The 15,938-nt window shown below is 45.5% G+C and overlaps 1 protein-coding gene and 1 long non-coding RNA gene across 4 annotated transcripts in view; one reads left to right on the plus strand and one right to left on the minus strand.

Annotated features, from left to right (window-relative positions):
• Positions 1-15,938, minus strand: part of LOC147797773 (uncharacterized) — a 461,720-nt gene that overhangs the window by 154,326 nt on the left and 291,456 nt on the right. The window lies entirely within an intron of this gene.
• LOC147797780 (uncharacterized) lies at positions 514-13,855 on the plus strand. Of its 3 annotated transcripts, XM_087142813.1 has the most exons (4): positions 514-4,311; positions 5,825-5,950; positions 6,263-6,383; positions 7,116-13,855. In XM_087142813.1, exons 2-4 carry the CDS (start codon positions 5,851-5,853, stop codon positions 7,267-7,269), a joined length of 375 nt encoding a protein of 124 aa, XP_086998939.1. In that variant the 5' UTR covers positions 514-4,311; positions 5,825-5,850; the 3' UTR covers positions 7,270-13,855. The 3 variants fall into 3 exon arrangements, with proteins under 3 accessions (XP_086998939.1, XP_086998941.1, XP_086998940.1); XM_087142815.1 differs by having other exon boundaries at positions 6,263-13,855; XM_087142814.1 differs by lacking the exon at positions 514-4,311 and having other exon boundaries at positions 5,780-5,950.

The raw sequence follows: 15,938 nt of genomic DNA on the forward strand, positions 1-15,938 counted from the left end.
TCATGTAATGTATGTAATATGCTTGTTTAAATATGGATTTTGCCTCTGCTTTTTAAACTGAAAGATACTAAAACCTGTAAATATACATATGCGAAAAAAATCCAATTTGTAATGCTGGAAAATAAACATAATTGATTCATTAATTGATTCATATGTTAATCAGTATAAATTCTTGAAAACTGTGTGAATACAGGAAGTGTCATATTGCTTTATTTGTAGATGGAAAAAACATAATACAAATAGTTAGGCATACTGACTGCAAGGTGACACACAAACAAGTTTAACTTTGTACTTTCCACGTCATCTGAATTCCTCTAATACTCACAGCGCCCCTACCCATGATCGCTTTGAAATAGCATAGACTTATCGTTTGCTAAGGGGCAAACACTGTACAGACTCGGAAAGTTTTCACGAAGGGGCGAATTTGAATCCCAGTGGGGCAAATTTCGCGCGTGCTGACTTGAGCGTTTTCACGAAGAGGCGAATTTTACACGCACGGGGCGAATTTGCTCATTTATCTTTTTTGCGTTTTCAAGAACAGCCACTCCTCTAACTTAATTAATTCTGAAAAACTAAACAACCCGTTTTCTTCAAATTACAAGTATTTCAAAAGCGGAGACACTATCCTTTCCACCGATACCGCAAACTCACATATCCAGGCATTCTTAAGCTGTAAACTTTCAAATCAAAAAAGGATGAACGTTTGCACGCGTTTTTCCTCAAATGTTCGTTTAGACTGTGAAAGGCTAAATCGCCCCTTCGTGAAAATGCCGACGAAATGGGAGCGGCAATCATCGGGCCTGCAGCAAAGTTTCTGAGAAACCATGACATGATCATTGCTCAATTATTAGTTGACACAAGGGAAGCACGAGTTCCAATGCAAGTTCCAAATTTAAGAAATGAATACGTCTAGATAGACACTGGGACAAACGTGGTTGTATGCCAACCAGTGGAAGAAATAATGACCGCAGGTGGGGAGTATAAAGCACGCACCGCAGCTTCATATACAGCACCGGGAAATGATGAGAAAACAGTGGATTTCCTAGAAAACTTGACCGATTTGTATGAAAGTTGCAGCTCAAGCCTTGACAAGGAACAACGGGTACAGTTTAAGAAACTTTTGTTTTGCCACCAAGATGCATTCGCCAGTTCATCAGATTTAGGGAGGACATCGGTGTACAGATATGAAATTGACACAGGATCGGCAATACCGATAAAACAGCAACCCAGATGACTAACAATTTACCAAAGAGCAGAGGCTGAGGCAGAAATGAAGAAAATGCCCACGAAGGGTATACTTGAACCATCTTTGAGTCCGTGGGCATCGCCCAACCGTATCTGCGAAAGATTCGTACCCGCTACCAAGAATAGATGATACACTGGATGCTCTATCCGGTTCTACCTGGTTCTCGACGCTAGACCTTCAAAGTGGTTATTGGCTGGTGGAAATATCCGAGGAAGACCAGGAAAAGGCGGTATTTGTTGCAGGCTCTGGGCTTTGGTTTTATCAGTTTAAAGTTATGCCGTTTGGGCTGTGCAACGCGCATGCTACATTCGAAAGATTGATGGAAAGACTACTGACGGGACTTCAGTGGCAGACATGTCTGCTGTATTTAGACGGCAATGTGACCTATGGCCGAAGTTTTTCGGCAAGCTTTGTAGCGTCTTGAAGAGATACTACTGAGACTCAAAGCAGCAGGATTACGGTTGAGCCCCAAAAAGTGCAAACTTTTTCAGCGAAGTGTTACTTTCCTGGGACATGAAGTTTCCTAGAAGGGCATTGCCACAGACAGTTCTAAAAAATGCAGACGGCTTATCCTGTTGGCCTTGCGATGACTCTCAGCAGTGTGACCGAGTCAAGCGTAATTCCGAGCAACGACCAATCGCATACAGTATAAGGATTCCTCGTAGCCTCACCGTGAAAGGCAAAAACAACACTTCATCTAATATTGAGGACGGAATCCAGAAGTCCAGTGATGGGGATGAAGATACTGAAAAAGACGATGATTCTCAAGGAGACATGGGGCTGGTAGATGCCTTAAGGTGCACCGTCATTGACTTGGGAGAGGAGCACAAGGAGTTTCGGCAGGAGAAGTAAAGAGACGGCGTTTGGCCTGAGGTTGCAATGAGCACCAAGCCATTGATTCTTTGGGACAAGGTTTCCCTGGAGAGAAGTCCAAAAGTGGTGGACTGGACAGCCTGGAGTGTGCAGCCGTGGACGTTTGCCGTGGTAAAGTGCATCCTGAGAAGTCTGAATATTATGTAGAGTGCATAGCAAGAGAATTAAGAATTAATTAATTCACAGTGGGAACGATAAAACGATCGGCCTGATCATTCGGTGTAAAGAATGATGAAATCAAAGAATGGATGGAATGGAAAGATGTGCGACCTAAATGTGATGAAGTGGCTAAACGGTATTGGAGCCAGTGGGACTGCTTACAGATACCAAACTGTGTTTTGTGCAGAAAATGGGAATCTGAACGAGGTGACAAAATAACTTGCCAGTTAATTCTCCCAGCCGAACTTAGACAGGAAATAATGCAACGGCTTCACAGTTACCCCTGGGTAAAACTAAGACGTTGTACAGAATTCATAGAAGGCATTACTGTATGAGTGGCGACAAGATGCAATGCGGCTCTGCAGAACTTGTGATATATGTACGGCTCGTAAACCCCCGATTCGGAAGGGTATGATTACAGCTGTTTGATTTCAAAACCCACAGAAAAAAAAGGGATACAGTCCTAAACTACAGCGAACCTGGGAGGGACCGTATACAGTTACAAGTCGGCTCAGTGACGTGACATATCGCAAACAAAAAGGGATTAAGACAAAGCCAAGAGTTATTCACTACAACTGTTTGAAGCCTTATTGTGGTGAAAACCCACCGACATGGTTCCAACTACGAAGCATACAGGGCGAGACCCCGGGTTCATTGAAGATGAGCACCAGAAGTACATCAGAAGTAATCAGCAGTGAACAAGTGACGAAAACAAGAAAGAAATTCTGGGGCCCAGGAGAAGTCCGCCCAGTAGAATAACTCCAAATAAGTTTGGAGACTATAACTTTTATTAAGGCACAAAAGATTTTATACGCGATGACGTTTAACGATCTTTTAGTTACACTGAAAGAATTGACTACTTTCCGCAGCAGTGCGTAATCATTTGAAGTGATTTGCATAATGCAGCTGGAATATAGAAGATGATCAATGACTCGCGATGACCTGTTTCTGGTAGCGACGTTTCTACTTCTGGTGCTGCTAGCTTTCATCAGGCAACTGAAATCTGGATGCTGCAGATTCCGCTATATACCGCTGGACCGGTTCCTCTGCGTGCCCCCCGCCGCGGTGTACTGCGGACGTAGTACGACTCACCTCCATGGGCGTGAAGGGGCGTGTCCTCTGCGTGGCTCCGTTGTGCTTCGTTGCTGCAGTGATTGTGTTGACGGACAGTGGGGAGCCAGAACCCAGGGATGTCGATGCCGCTGTCCCTGTTGATGCTGTGTCGGTTGAGGCGGATGTGGAGGGCCTCCTTGATGCGTCTGACTGTTTCGTCATTTACCGCGGTGATTATTTTTATCTCTTCTATTGATAATGCAGCTCATTGATGCATTAACGCGCGGCACACGTTCATGCAAGGTGTCCCCTCACGTAGCCATCCAGGTTTGCGGCACCAACGAAGTTCAGTATGTAAGCGATCACTTTACGAACAGGCCAGCGAGGAGAACAGATATAAGAAAAATGAAATACAGTTGTGTGTTCTGTCGAGCAATGTTCATGGATTGGAGGGACTTGTCCCGACACACTCGGGATTCCCATCGCGGGAAAAAGACCTGGAGATGCCAACTGTGTCCGTACGAGACGACCCATGAAGGGGACTATGAGCGGCACCGTCGGAGGATCCACAAGTCGAGGCCCATACCTACCGGCATAGAACACTGACTTTGACGTGAGGCGCGAAGCCCAAGACATAGGCCTAGGCCTACTAGCAGGGGTTGGAAACGACGGAAGGAGAGGCACCCCTGGAGAATCCAGGCGGCGATCTGCCAGCTACCACAGCGACGGCCCTGATGACGCCACCATGTCCATAGCCGCAACTGCAGATGGTAGACGAGGAATTCTTGCAGCTCCACCCCTCCCCTGCAGCGATGGAAGCAAATGACGAGCTGATGGCACTGGCCCCCACCTCCCTGGCGGCAGACGACTTCGAGGCAGTGATGGAAAGCTTGCAGACCCCCAGCCCGGGTACCAACCCCGACGCAGCAACCCCACCCAGGAAGGTCCCCTCACCCATCCCAGCGGGTCAACCCATCCAGGTACCCATATTTGAGAGCTATTTTTTTTAGCATGCTACCGGTTTGATACCCGGCTTCCTTGACACGTAGCCCATTTCGATCTTTGTGGCTTTACCGAAAACCTCGGAAATTTTTTAAAACCTCCCTGGAAATATTTTTAGCAGACCAACTTTTCACCCTTATTAATTCTGTAAAATACAGCAACTTATGTCTTTAATGCTATTAATTATTGCAAGAATAACTGCATGACTAGAAAGTGCCTCGTTAGAGCTGACTGGGACAAGATGCAAATTTAATACTTTTGTATTAGAGCTTTTGTAGAGAGCAAAATTTGGCTGCTTGAATTTAGCGCCCTTTTTGTTTTCCCATGATGCATTGGTAAATTCTGTGTTCTGGTTTTGAACAAGATGGCGGACGTCCAGTGTACAGGCCGTCGCAATTTTAATAATATTTTACGTGTTGTAAAATTTTCTCAAAATTTACATTGTTTTTAAGAAAATATAATAAATACTTAAAGAAGTTCATATTTCAAAAGATTTCACCGTTGGGAGATGTTTACACAAACAACCTGGGCGGTAAATTGGCCCCCGTGGACGTGCTTACTCCATACTACGCATAACCATGAATTTGACCGTTAATAAAGTTGTTTTTTACCAGTGTACGCCAATTTGTCAGTGTCGCTCTGCATCCACATGGAGTTAATTGTGTAGACTTTGCATTCCGCGTACAAAATCGGGTCTAGGGGACACGATAGATCTTTCGTTTGTTTATGTTAAGAGTAAATGTACATCCGCTGGCATCTTCTGTTTGCAGTTTGTTGCTTTTCATAAACTGTAAACGTACCAGCATTACAACAATGGCAAATAGTTTGGGCAAATCTGCAACATGCCCGATAGAAAAAAATCTCGTGTCCGAAATCTGGGCCTGGACTACGTTTGCTAGCTTATTTCTAGCTTGTATTTCCAGACACCACCTATTGTACTCGACCAAAGACTAGCGAATTCTACTTTGGAAATGTTTAGGCCTACATGTAGGCTAAATTTCAAAAACTTGAAAAGGCTGAATTTAGGCCCTAGTAGTCAGGTAGTAGCCGTAGAACTAGTGTAAAAGTACTAGGCCTCCATGGCCTGGGCCACGTACATCACGTCAAGAATTCTACATTGTTTATTGGGCATTTCTAGAGCTATACTTAAGTTTTTAAACATGAAATGTAAGAAAACTATGATTGTGTATATGTACAATTGCCCTATTTGGAAAACAAACCTGATCTAGCATGAAATGATTATCAATCATAAAATGATATACTAGGTGTCACAAAAACATAGATAGCATTTGTACATTGGCATGATAATTACGCCTGTTGTTTGCCCCATCCTGTTTGTAATCTATAGAGAAATGTGAGGAAAATATTGAACCTTTTGTAACACACTTGTAAATATACATGTAGTTAGCTGTGTGTAAAATTCTTTATTGTCTTGTGTTACTAGCCCACTGAGCACATTTAATTCGTATCGTATTTCTGCCTGTACTTCAGGAAACGTCGTTGTGAGATGCCAGCGCATGATACTAATCAGATTTGACAGCTCATCCCGCACTCCATGGACAGCTCGCCTTGCTCTATTGAATTCAGTATGTAGCAGTTCACCACCCTGCTCGTTGAGTAAGTTGCTCCATGGTGTGGTCCTCAAGCAATTGTAGCTTTGGAGTAATGCGTCCTATTGGAAATGACCCCCTATAAACACACAGAAAGAGCTTAATGCACACATCTGAGTACATGATTCTTCGTGGAAATATGCATATTTATTGGTATTTTTTTAATCTTCATAATCAGCTCTCTTACGGGTGCGTTCCAGTTGTGAGTTGGACATAGGATTGAAATGATTGATGGCAGAGTGAACATCGGCAAAGCTCCTCAGAAACACGTCACGAAATCATTGGCCTATTTCAGCTGCCTATCTTGTTATTTGCTCAGATGCTGCAATCGTCAGTGTATCAAGAGGAAGTCCATTAACTATCCGTCGAGGTTCAGAAGTCGGGTCTTCGATGACTGGTTTCTGTGAGGGATGCGTGAGAACTCATCTTGAAATCACCAGGTGTCATGTTTCTAAATCAATTCATTGGGCACTATTGCCGATTTTCTCGGTCGCAGACGTGCATTGTACAACTTGTCAATCCTGTTTGAAATCTCTATCCAGCTTATGTCCCTATTTTGCATAAGATCTTTTCATAATTGAGAATATGAAATTAGCTGGTCGCAGAATTATATAACAACCATGGAATAACTGAACATGGAAAAATTGATTCATCACTCTGATCGACCATTTGTGCACAACAAAGACAAAAGCAAATGTAACAATAAGGTGTTAATGGTTCATTACATTGTTTAACATATGTATGAAAGAGCATGGTTTGTTTGGTACCTGAAAACACGTATTGACGTGGTTCCCCACAAAAAACTTGCCATGGTACGCCTGCCTGCAGACTTTGTGTTTTTTCAGCAGATCGTTAAGACTGCTGGCGATTGGACCGGTAGCAAACTCAAATTCAGCCTTCTCATCACTGTGCTCCTGCAAGAAAAGACAAATCCAGAGAAAGAACAAATGCAATGATCTTTTAATTGTATGGCTGGCCTTAAACGTGAAACCAGACATAGTTTTTACTTACTGTTTCAGCAATGTCTGCTCTGAGAATGTTGACCCTGTTGACCAATTCATTGCCAGTATAGTTGTCAAGATTATCCAGAAGACGGAGGGGAACTTTTTCTTTAAGGTTTTCCAAGTGGCTGCGCTTTTCCTTCAGATTTTTCTCCAATTTCCTCTTCCTAGACAATTCGCTTGCGACTTTCTTGTCAAAGTCAGTGACCAATCTGGCATCGTCATCATCAAGCAACCTGGAGATTGCTCTCTGCTGGAGGATTTCAACGTCAAGTTGGTGGCATTCCATCTCGAAGAGATTGTACAGCCTCTTGAACACACCTAGGAAATGTGTAAGGTTGGAACAACAACCTGTCACAGAAATATTGAGTCATATGTTAATTTGCTTTGATTTAATTTTCCAAAGTCATTTACTATACATAAATTGTTATTTTATTATCTCAAAATACTTACATTGTGAATTTAAACATTGAGCACGGGCGTATAACCAACACTTTATGACACATCGTTTGCCCGATGTCTTCTCTGCCCATCATTCACATACAGCTGATGCTGTTCACAAATGGACTGCAGAGATCTATGAAAAATGGTTTTCTCTCACACAGTGGGTGTTGCATCTGCTTCTTACTGATACGACAATATGTACAACTGTAACGGGCTGCACAGGTAAGAAAATAAAAGCAAATTGAAAATAAAATGATACTTGTGGAGCAGACAGATGGTTACGCTATGTGGCATGAGGCCAAAAAAATGATTATATGTACACTGACTACACATAAACTAATGAGTAAAGTGCACGTACCTTTTGAGCTACACATTCCGTACAGCATTGTCAGAAACGCACAGTCTCCAAAACACAGGAGACGAACTTTCCGTCCTTTAAAATAACACATAAAAGGAGACTTTACTTATACAAAACACAAAGATATGCATGATGCTGACAGTTGTCTGCCAAAAATAAATCCACCTACCTCCATTTTTGCTTGGCTAGATCAGATGTTTGGTTGACCAGCTAGGGAAGGGTTTGCATCAGATTATATGAACTGTCATCTCCAAGGAAGCACCCAAAAACGAGTGTGTTTTTTAGGATGTTCGGATGAAGTACATTAACGATCTGAAAGGCAATTTGGAAACTGGATCTGCCTTTATCACCCCAAAATTTTATCCATATTTCATCATCTGGTATTGTTCCATTATGCCATGTGAGAGAGTTTGTCCAGATGAAAAACAGATTTGAAAAAATACTATAGTCAGTCTCTACACGATTAGAGACAGCATGCACTGGAGTAATTTTTAATTTAACAAGCGGCCGGTTTATTCATCAACACACTCAACCAATACACCAGTAGAGGGCGCTATTGGCGGGGAGAATGTGTGATTATACGTTACTGGACTTCGCCCAGACCAGCGAACACCACAATTAATTGTGGGCATCCAGTGCCGAATCAGGGGCTTTAGCAAGTCTACGGGGCTTATTGTCAGGGCTGCGCTACACGCAAGTCACGTCAAGCGATAGCAATCCGCCCCTGCATCGACCGCAAGCTCCTATCAGGAACTATACCGCACCACCAATCAGCCCCTCAACCTATCGAGCCCCTCAACGACACACGCACCACTCGGACCTAGGCACATTCACACTAAGCTAGGTGACTTTAACCCCTGCACCGGATTTTAGACATTTACCTCAGGATCAGCCATCGATCAGGACGACTAGGCCTAGCCTGCGCACGCAGGCTTTCGGACGCACGTTTTTATAGCTTTTGGGCTGCTATGACCGCGCACGCGTGACCAAGCAGTGACTTCGCTGCCCTATTGCACAACGCACAAGGCGGTGCCTATGCGTCGTGCTTGCTTAACACACAGCTATGCGCGCCTAACGTCTGCCTCTGTTACTGGGCAGAGCGCCATCTACAACTTTGCACCGCGCCTAGTGACAAGCGCCCTAGGTACGTCACACAGCCTCCTGACAGGCCTAAATGCCCTCAATTAGATTAAGCCGAACAATTTAGGGCCGGCGACCATTTAGACCCGGTTTGAAAAGGGCCCCCCGGTAAGCTCGCCCGGTTGCAAAAACCCGTTTCACACCGGCCTGGCTACCTGCCTGGGATGCTGGACTGGTTGTTGATCTCGAAGTTCTTCATCCTGGGGTCTATTGTTTGCAAGTACTGGTACATGTAATCTATCCCAGAAGGAACCTGCTTGTGGTTTTTAATCCTTCAACTCTATACAATGTTTACACTAATCCGCTTAGACCCCTATTCATCTGTGCAAGCATGTTGGGGGAAGCCTTTCATCAGGGACTTTGAAATGCCAATGTGCAGACAGGCCTTATACCGGCCTGGAGTAGGCTGAATACCGGGCAGGCATTATACCGGGTGGGCTACCGGGGGGCCCTTTTCAAATCGGGTCTAAATGGTCGCCGTGCCTTACACTTATTCAAACAACGTGACAGAGTAAAAGAACATCTGTAAACAATTCTGAATAATTTACGTAAACAATATTACAATGTTACTTACCAAAGGTTTTGCTTACCTAACAATGTAAACGTTACGGGAAACAGTGATTTAAAGCCATTAAATGAAGATTCTGATTAAACCAAAAGAAATGACCACCCTAGGCTACAAAAAAGAGAGATCCCACTATGTTTCTTGAAATTATCTGATTTAACTGTAAGGCCCCTCTGTCAAAGTTCATGTGCGCAGGGCAAGAGTACAGTCCACAAGGATGTCTTGCAGGTAGGTCCGTTGCCGTGTCTGGCAATGAATTTCCACGCCGTCCACGTACGTCCTGGTCAGCACCTCCTCCACGATGGTTTTTACCCTTGGCACTCTTAGTCTTTTCAGCTCCAACCTTGGTCGAGACTTCGTCGTGGGGTCCTTTTTGCTGGTTTCGCGTCTAGGGAGAAGATGTAGCTGCCGGCCTTGCAGGCTCCTGCTGGTCCTCGCTCTTTGTGTCCTCCTCCGGAGGGATGCTGCTCAGGGTATATTCCTTCTCTGGTGACGCCCTCAACGGGGACAGGGGTTTCGTTTTCTGTGTGAACTTTTCCCTGGGTATCTGGATTCTCTTCTCGGGGGCGGGGCTACTCCTCTTCGAGCTCTGATGTTGGGGGGGAGTTGCCGCCTTTTACACCACCAGCCTTCGTACTTCTTTCTCGGGTTGATCGGCCTCTTGACGTTGCTGCTCATTCTGGGCTCCATCTACGTCGGACAGGTGGTTTATCTGGTTTGTTTTGTGGTGTCTCAGATTGTCTCGCCTTCGGTCTCGGTAGTCGCAGTGCTGGCATTGCAGGTACACTGCCAGTCTGTGATTCTTCTTGTGGCGTAGCAGGCCTCGTGGGAGTTAGACTCCTTTGGGCATTAGGAGCACTGGAATTCTTTTTGCGCTCCAACCTCCATCTTGTTTTCCTTATCCATGTGATTTTTTCGGGGACTTCTCAAAGTAACAGAGGGAACCATTGGTTAATAATTACTTTAAGCAACCATTGATTATTTATGAAATTAATGCGAGTACATAATTACTATCGATATCTTATCGGTAATATATGCTCCCGTTTGGGATATCTTCTAGGCCTTAATTCCGCCACAGTTTCCTCTGTCCTATCATGGCCCCACTCTACCGATATACATGTACTCGGTTCAAGCACTGTGTTATCTTTGCCTGAAACTTCATGACAAGTTTTGGTCCCTCAAATTTTTTTGCGTAGTCACATTTTGCCTCGTCATCACTTGGGGCCGGCTGCTCGATTGTCAGATCAATCAAGAGAGTGACTTCCCGGCATAACATCGTCATATGTATGCACTGGTTGCAAATGGGAGTTACTGGTCCCAATCGCGTTGACCTTTGTGCGGGTCGGTCATCATAGAAACCATGGTGAACCATTGAACCTTTCTATGAGCCCGTCTGATTTAGGATTGTATGCTGTTGTTCTTGATTTACTTATCCCTAGTAGCCGACACATTTCCTGGAATACCTCCGATTCGAGGTTGGTCCCTTGATCCGAATGGACCTCTCGGCACCCCAAATTGACAAAACCATTCTCTAACAAACTACGAGGCAACTGTTTCTGCCTTTGCATCCGGGAGCGCATAGGCCTCCATCTATCGTGTTGTGTAGTCTCCAACCATCTTTGGTCCTTGGGAGAGGACCGACCAAGTCTAATGCCACTCTCTCCATGGTTCCTCCAACATTATACTGTTGCAAGGACGCCCTCCGTCTCTTTGGGGGCGGCTTCTTCCTTGCGCATTGATCACATTTCCGGATGTATGCTCTTACATCGGCACTCATACCTGACCAGAAGTACCGCTGCTTCACACGGGCCAGGGTCTTCTTCAGGCCAAGATGGCCTCCCAAGTTACCACCATGCAGTTCTTCTACAAACTCGCGTCTCAACATCTCAGGAACCAGCAACCTCCATTGAACCGAACAACCATCGTTCGACTCCCATCGCTGGTATAGTACACCGTCTCTCACAACCAACTGATCCCAGTAGGACCAATGCGTCTTACTTGCCGGAGACCTGTGAGCTACCTCATCCCAATGAGGGCGCTCCTCCCCCTTACCTTTGACAATTAACAACCATTTTGTCGACTCATCCACCATTTGGGCGTTTCTAAATCCTTTGCTGTTTACAGCAGGCTTCACCACAGCCACTCAGCCCCTTTTTCATCTCCTGGGCTTGAGGTTGACTGTTGTTTATCTTCTTCCACAGTAACAGTTGCATCAATATCAGCATTGTCACTATCAGAATAATCTTGTGCATTACAATGGTTGCACTGTTTACAAGGTCGTCTAGACAGACTGTCAGCATTCTGATATTTGGCACCCGGACGGTGCTGGATTGGGACGTCATACTCTGACACAACCTCCAACCATTGTGCAAGTTGTCCTTCCGGTTTCTTCGAGTGCATTAACCATACCAGGGAAGAGTGGTCCGTCTGTACTTTGACCTTTTGACCGTAAAGGTACTGGTGGAAGTACTTTAAATACAAAACCTCTGCGAGCCGCTTTCTTCGAGCGACGCAGTAGTTTCTCTCAGCTTTGCTCAACATCCGGCTTGCAAAAGCACCAACTTTCTCGACACCGTTATGCACCTGAAACAGTACGGCCCCGATGCCCTCTGAACTTGATCCGTACCAAGATGTACTCGCTATTTGGTAACGGGTAGGCCAGTACCGGGGCCCCTAGAAAACACTATTTCAGCCAGTGGAATGCCTTACCACAAGACTCGTCCCAATTAATTCTTTTGACATTGGCGTCAAGGTATGCAGTGGGCTGGCGATGCTAGCGAAGTCCTTGATGAACCTTCGGTAATACGAGGCAAGGCCCAAGAATCTCCACCTCCTATGCGTTGTTCGGAACCGGCCAATCAGCGACTGGCTTAACCTTAGCCGGGTCTGTTGCTACGCCCTCAGCCGACACAATGTGGCCAGGGTAGGTTTAACCCCTGAAACAGGTTACACTTGCTTGGCTTTAACTTACGCCCAGCACTTCTCAACCGTTCAAGGACTGTTCGGAGTCGTCCCAACTCCTCTTCCACTGCCAAAGACAATGACGTCATCAAGATGCACCAAAAATATTTCCCACTGAAGCCCTGACAGTATTTTTTCCATTAGTCGTTCGAATGTAGCCAGTGCGTTGGCTAACCCGAACGGCATCACCTTCCAACGATACAGCACATTCCGTACTCAAAAACTTGACATCGGCTGTGCATCCTCGTCCAAGGCAGTACCTGCCAGTACCCTGAGGCGAGGTCGAGGGTTGAAAACCATCGAGCGCCCTCTAACGCATCCAACGTCTCATCCATTCTTGGCACAGGAAAGGCATCCTTTATTGTCATCGCATTCAGTCCTCTATAGTCGATGCACAACCGTTTCGTCTCGTCTTTCCTCTCTACCAACACAATGTTAGCTGCCCACGGACTATCTGAGGGTTCAATCAAGCCACGCCTCTTCAAGTCTTCCACTTGGCGACTGATCTCCTGTTGGTTAATCACGGGATGCTTCCTAGGATTTTGTCTTACTGGTCTAGCGCCACCAGTGTCGATGCCGTGCTTAACTATGTTAGTTCTGCCTATATCGTCGTCACCTTTTGAAAACAAATCCTGATACCCAGACACCCTCTCAATTTTGGATGATCAGGTGGGCCCCTGGTGTTACATGTTGCTCCCTTTTGGGGTTCAATACTCAAATGGGCACCACTTAGGCTGGTACATCAACCACAGACTTGGTCATTACCTGGCCCTTTTCTGCAATTCGGCCACCTGACTCAATTGGTTCCTTGGGTATACTTCCAGTCAACTCCTCACACTGACAAATAACCGTACCGGGCACAATGATCTCATGCCCAGCCGGTATCTCCGTAGTCCATGCCACTACTATCACTACTAATATTCGAAACTCGGTTGATCTAATCGACCCCTTAGCAAATAAGCCATGGTGTGGCCCCATTGCCGGAGTCATTACCGTACCGACTTCAACCTTGTTCTCATTTTTTCTCTTCAAACTCCGTCGCCATTCTTTTGTGGGTCCTCTGCATTCCTCAGCCATTCCGCAGACCCTTTGGTCGGCTGGTTCTCGTTTCCCTGGTTACGGGGACGCTTTCGTTTCGGCTGTGTACATTCTCTAGCAAAGTGTCCCTTTACACCACAATTATGACAATTTAATTCAACCTTCGGCCTCCGCAGAGGAGGTGGGGTACTCGGCACCTGTTGGTCTGACGTAGCTGGTGACGTCACTGGTTGTGACATCATGGCCCCCATCAATTTCTCCAACTGCTTCGTCATGTCGGCTACACCCTTTATGGCTCGCTCGACAGACTGCATCCTTTTCATTTCCCTATCTATACCTCTGACAAACTTGGCTGCTCTCTTGTCGACTTTCCTTTGTGCCTCTACTTTATGGAAGTTCTCAGTCTCAAGCGCCGCTTGCAAGCCTCAGACAAATTCTTCGGCCTGCTTGGAAGATTCCCTCTCGGACGTACTGATCAGCTACAGCGTCAGTAAAATGATTTTTCGCCAATCGCTCTCTCGCCTCTTCGGGAATTTCCGGATACGCCTTAACTGCTAACTCATGTACTGCCTGACACAACTCTTCCAAAAACTCCTTCGGCTTCTGCCGACGATGACGTAACTCGATTCAAAAACTCTCAGCCTGCTGGCCATGCCCAAACCTCCTAACCAACAGTTTAACTCTTCATACTTCAACGTCCGGCCCTGGAGGGCACCCTCTCCAAGAATGCGAATTGCATCTCCTTGGAGGCTTGCGGCCAAATACTCAGCCGATTGTAAATCGTACCATCGGTTCACCAACCGACAACTCTTGAAGTGCCCGTCGTACTTGTTCCACGGCACTTTGCCACTGTAGCGGTCAGGAACAATACTTGGTCGGGGGAACCAGACTAAGCCTTCCCCGCAACTCATCTTCTCCAACAACTCTCTCCTCCCTTTTTACCGGACAAGGCCCCGCCCCATCCTTATCATCAGCCCGCACGTTGTCAGTCTCAACACTTGGCGAACGCGTGGGAAAACTCATCACCTCGCAGTAGAGCTTCTTCTCTGCATCAGGTGCAGTTGGCATGTGAACATATGGACTCTCGTTCACACCCCTTCCATGTACCGCAGAGACTATCGGACTGGACGCCGCCTCTTGCCTTGGAGGTGTCCAATCAATTAAACTGCGCCCACCATCGTCTTCCTTGGAATGGACTTCTTGCGTCTTTAACTCAGTCAGTGCTGGTGCTCTGAACGACCCATGCCATGACGTCTCCTCCCTGTTTGCAGCCAAATCTTGGACAGGGAGCCGGAATACAACATCCGAATCAATTCTCACGTTTTCAAATAACTTTTGCACATCACTTGGACCAGGTCTACCAATTGGGCGCGATCCTGCTTACTTAGCTTCATGATCCTGTCCAACTGCTGAGCCTTCTCACACTGCAACAACTGAACCTCCATCCAGGACCTGTGCAAGTCCCCTCACTTGAGCTAGCACTCATACTGCTGTTTAAACCTCGTACTCAGCCGCCGGTTCAAATCTTGCAGACCTCAACCAACGGAAGTACCTCCTATCTCTTCGATGAACAAGCCAAACGTACCAAAAGTAAATGACAGCCAACACAATGCAAACCAAAGCTAACGCAATTGACGCCCACAGTAGCTGCTGCATCAACCAATCAAACATATGAAATCCAACGTCTCATATAGAGCGCCCCCATTCGGTGTAAAACAGGCAGGCCAACGTAAAAGTCTTCCTATACATTTTTCTTTACCCTATTTCACTGTTCTCGTTAATTGTGCATAGCTTGTTCACTTGGTTTTGTGAAAAGCATTATCTAAGGACAACATGGATCAAATTTTGTAGAAATATGCACAAATTTTATGCAAGTACATTATCTTTAAAATCGAGGATACAGGTAACTTGTCTCACACGCTTACGCAATGGGAAACCGTGCACGCGAACGAGCGCCGCGTTTCGTGCCATAGAACAGCCCCCACGAGTCATGCCACAACTTTGTTCACACGGCATATGAGAGTTCAAGTCATGAATATTCATAATAACCAACGCCATTTAAGGACAGCCACTTTTTTGTATTAGTACATGCCTACGTGAAAAACAACACCGGCTGCACTGTCTCTGGCGCAAAGTGTTAAAATGATATCTAAATATAGTAGCAGGGGCATACCATTATTTTGCAGGGGTCAGGTTCACGCGCGCTGTGTGGATGTTCATGTGTACGCTCTATGTAGCTTGCACTTTTAGTTTGGGGGATGCAAATCATGCAGTTGATATACACCCAGTACACTCTTGTCAATTCAAGCAAATGTAATAGAAAAATTTATTCCTGAAAAATCTGAGAATGTTGACATCAGACAAACAGAGCTAGGAATTGTAAAAACTGCAAGTCAAATTATCATATCAAAGTACTTTTACATGTTCTTAACAAGATATCGAACTTTAAAGTGGTTAGAATAACATAATATGGAGTTTTTTATCCTCT

This window comes from Acanthaster planci, linkage group LG10 (assembly GCF_054643075.1).
Source record: "Acanthaster planci isolate LZ-2023a linkage group LG10, COTS_SCS, whole genome shotgun sequence".
In the NCBI taxonomy this organism is placed as follows: domain Eukaryota; kingdom Metazoa; phylum Echinodermata; class Asteroidea; order Valvatida; family Acanthasteridae; genus Acanthaster; species Acanthaster planci.

Coding starts and splice junctions, on each gene's coding strand:
- LOC147797780 (XM_087142813.1), top strand. CDS start 5,851: ATGATACTAATCAGATTTGACAGCTCATCCCGCACTCCATGGACAGCT. Junction 5,951..6,262: donor TTCACCACCCTGCTCGTTGA/GTAAGTTGCTCC, acceptor TTATTTGCTCAG/ATGCTGCAATCGTCAGTGTA. Junction 6,384..7,115: donor ACTCATCTTGAAATCACCAG/GTGTCATGTTTC, acceptor TCCTCTTCCTAG/ACAATTCGCTTGCGACTTTC.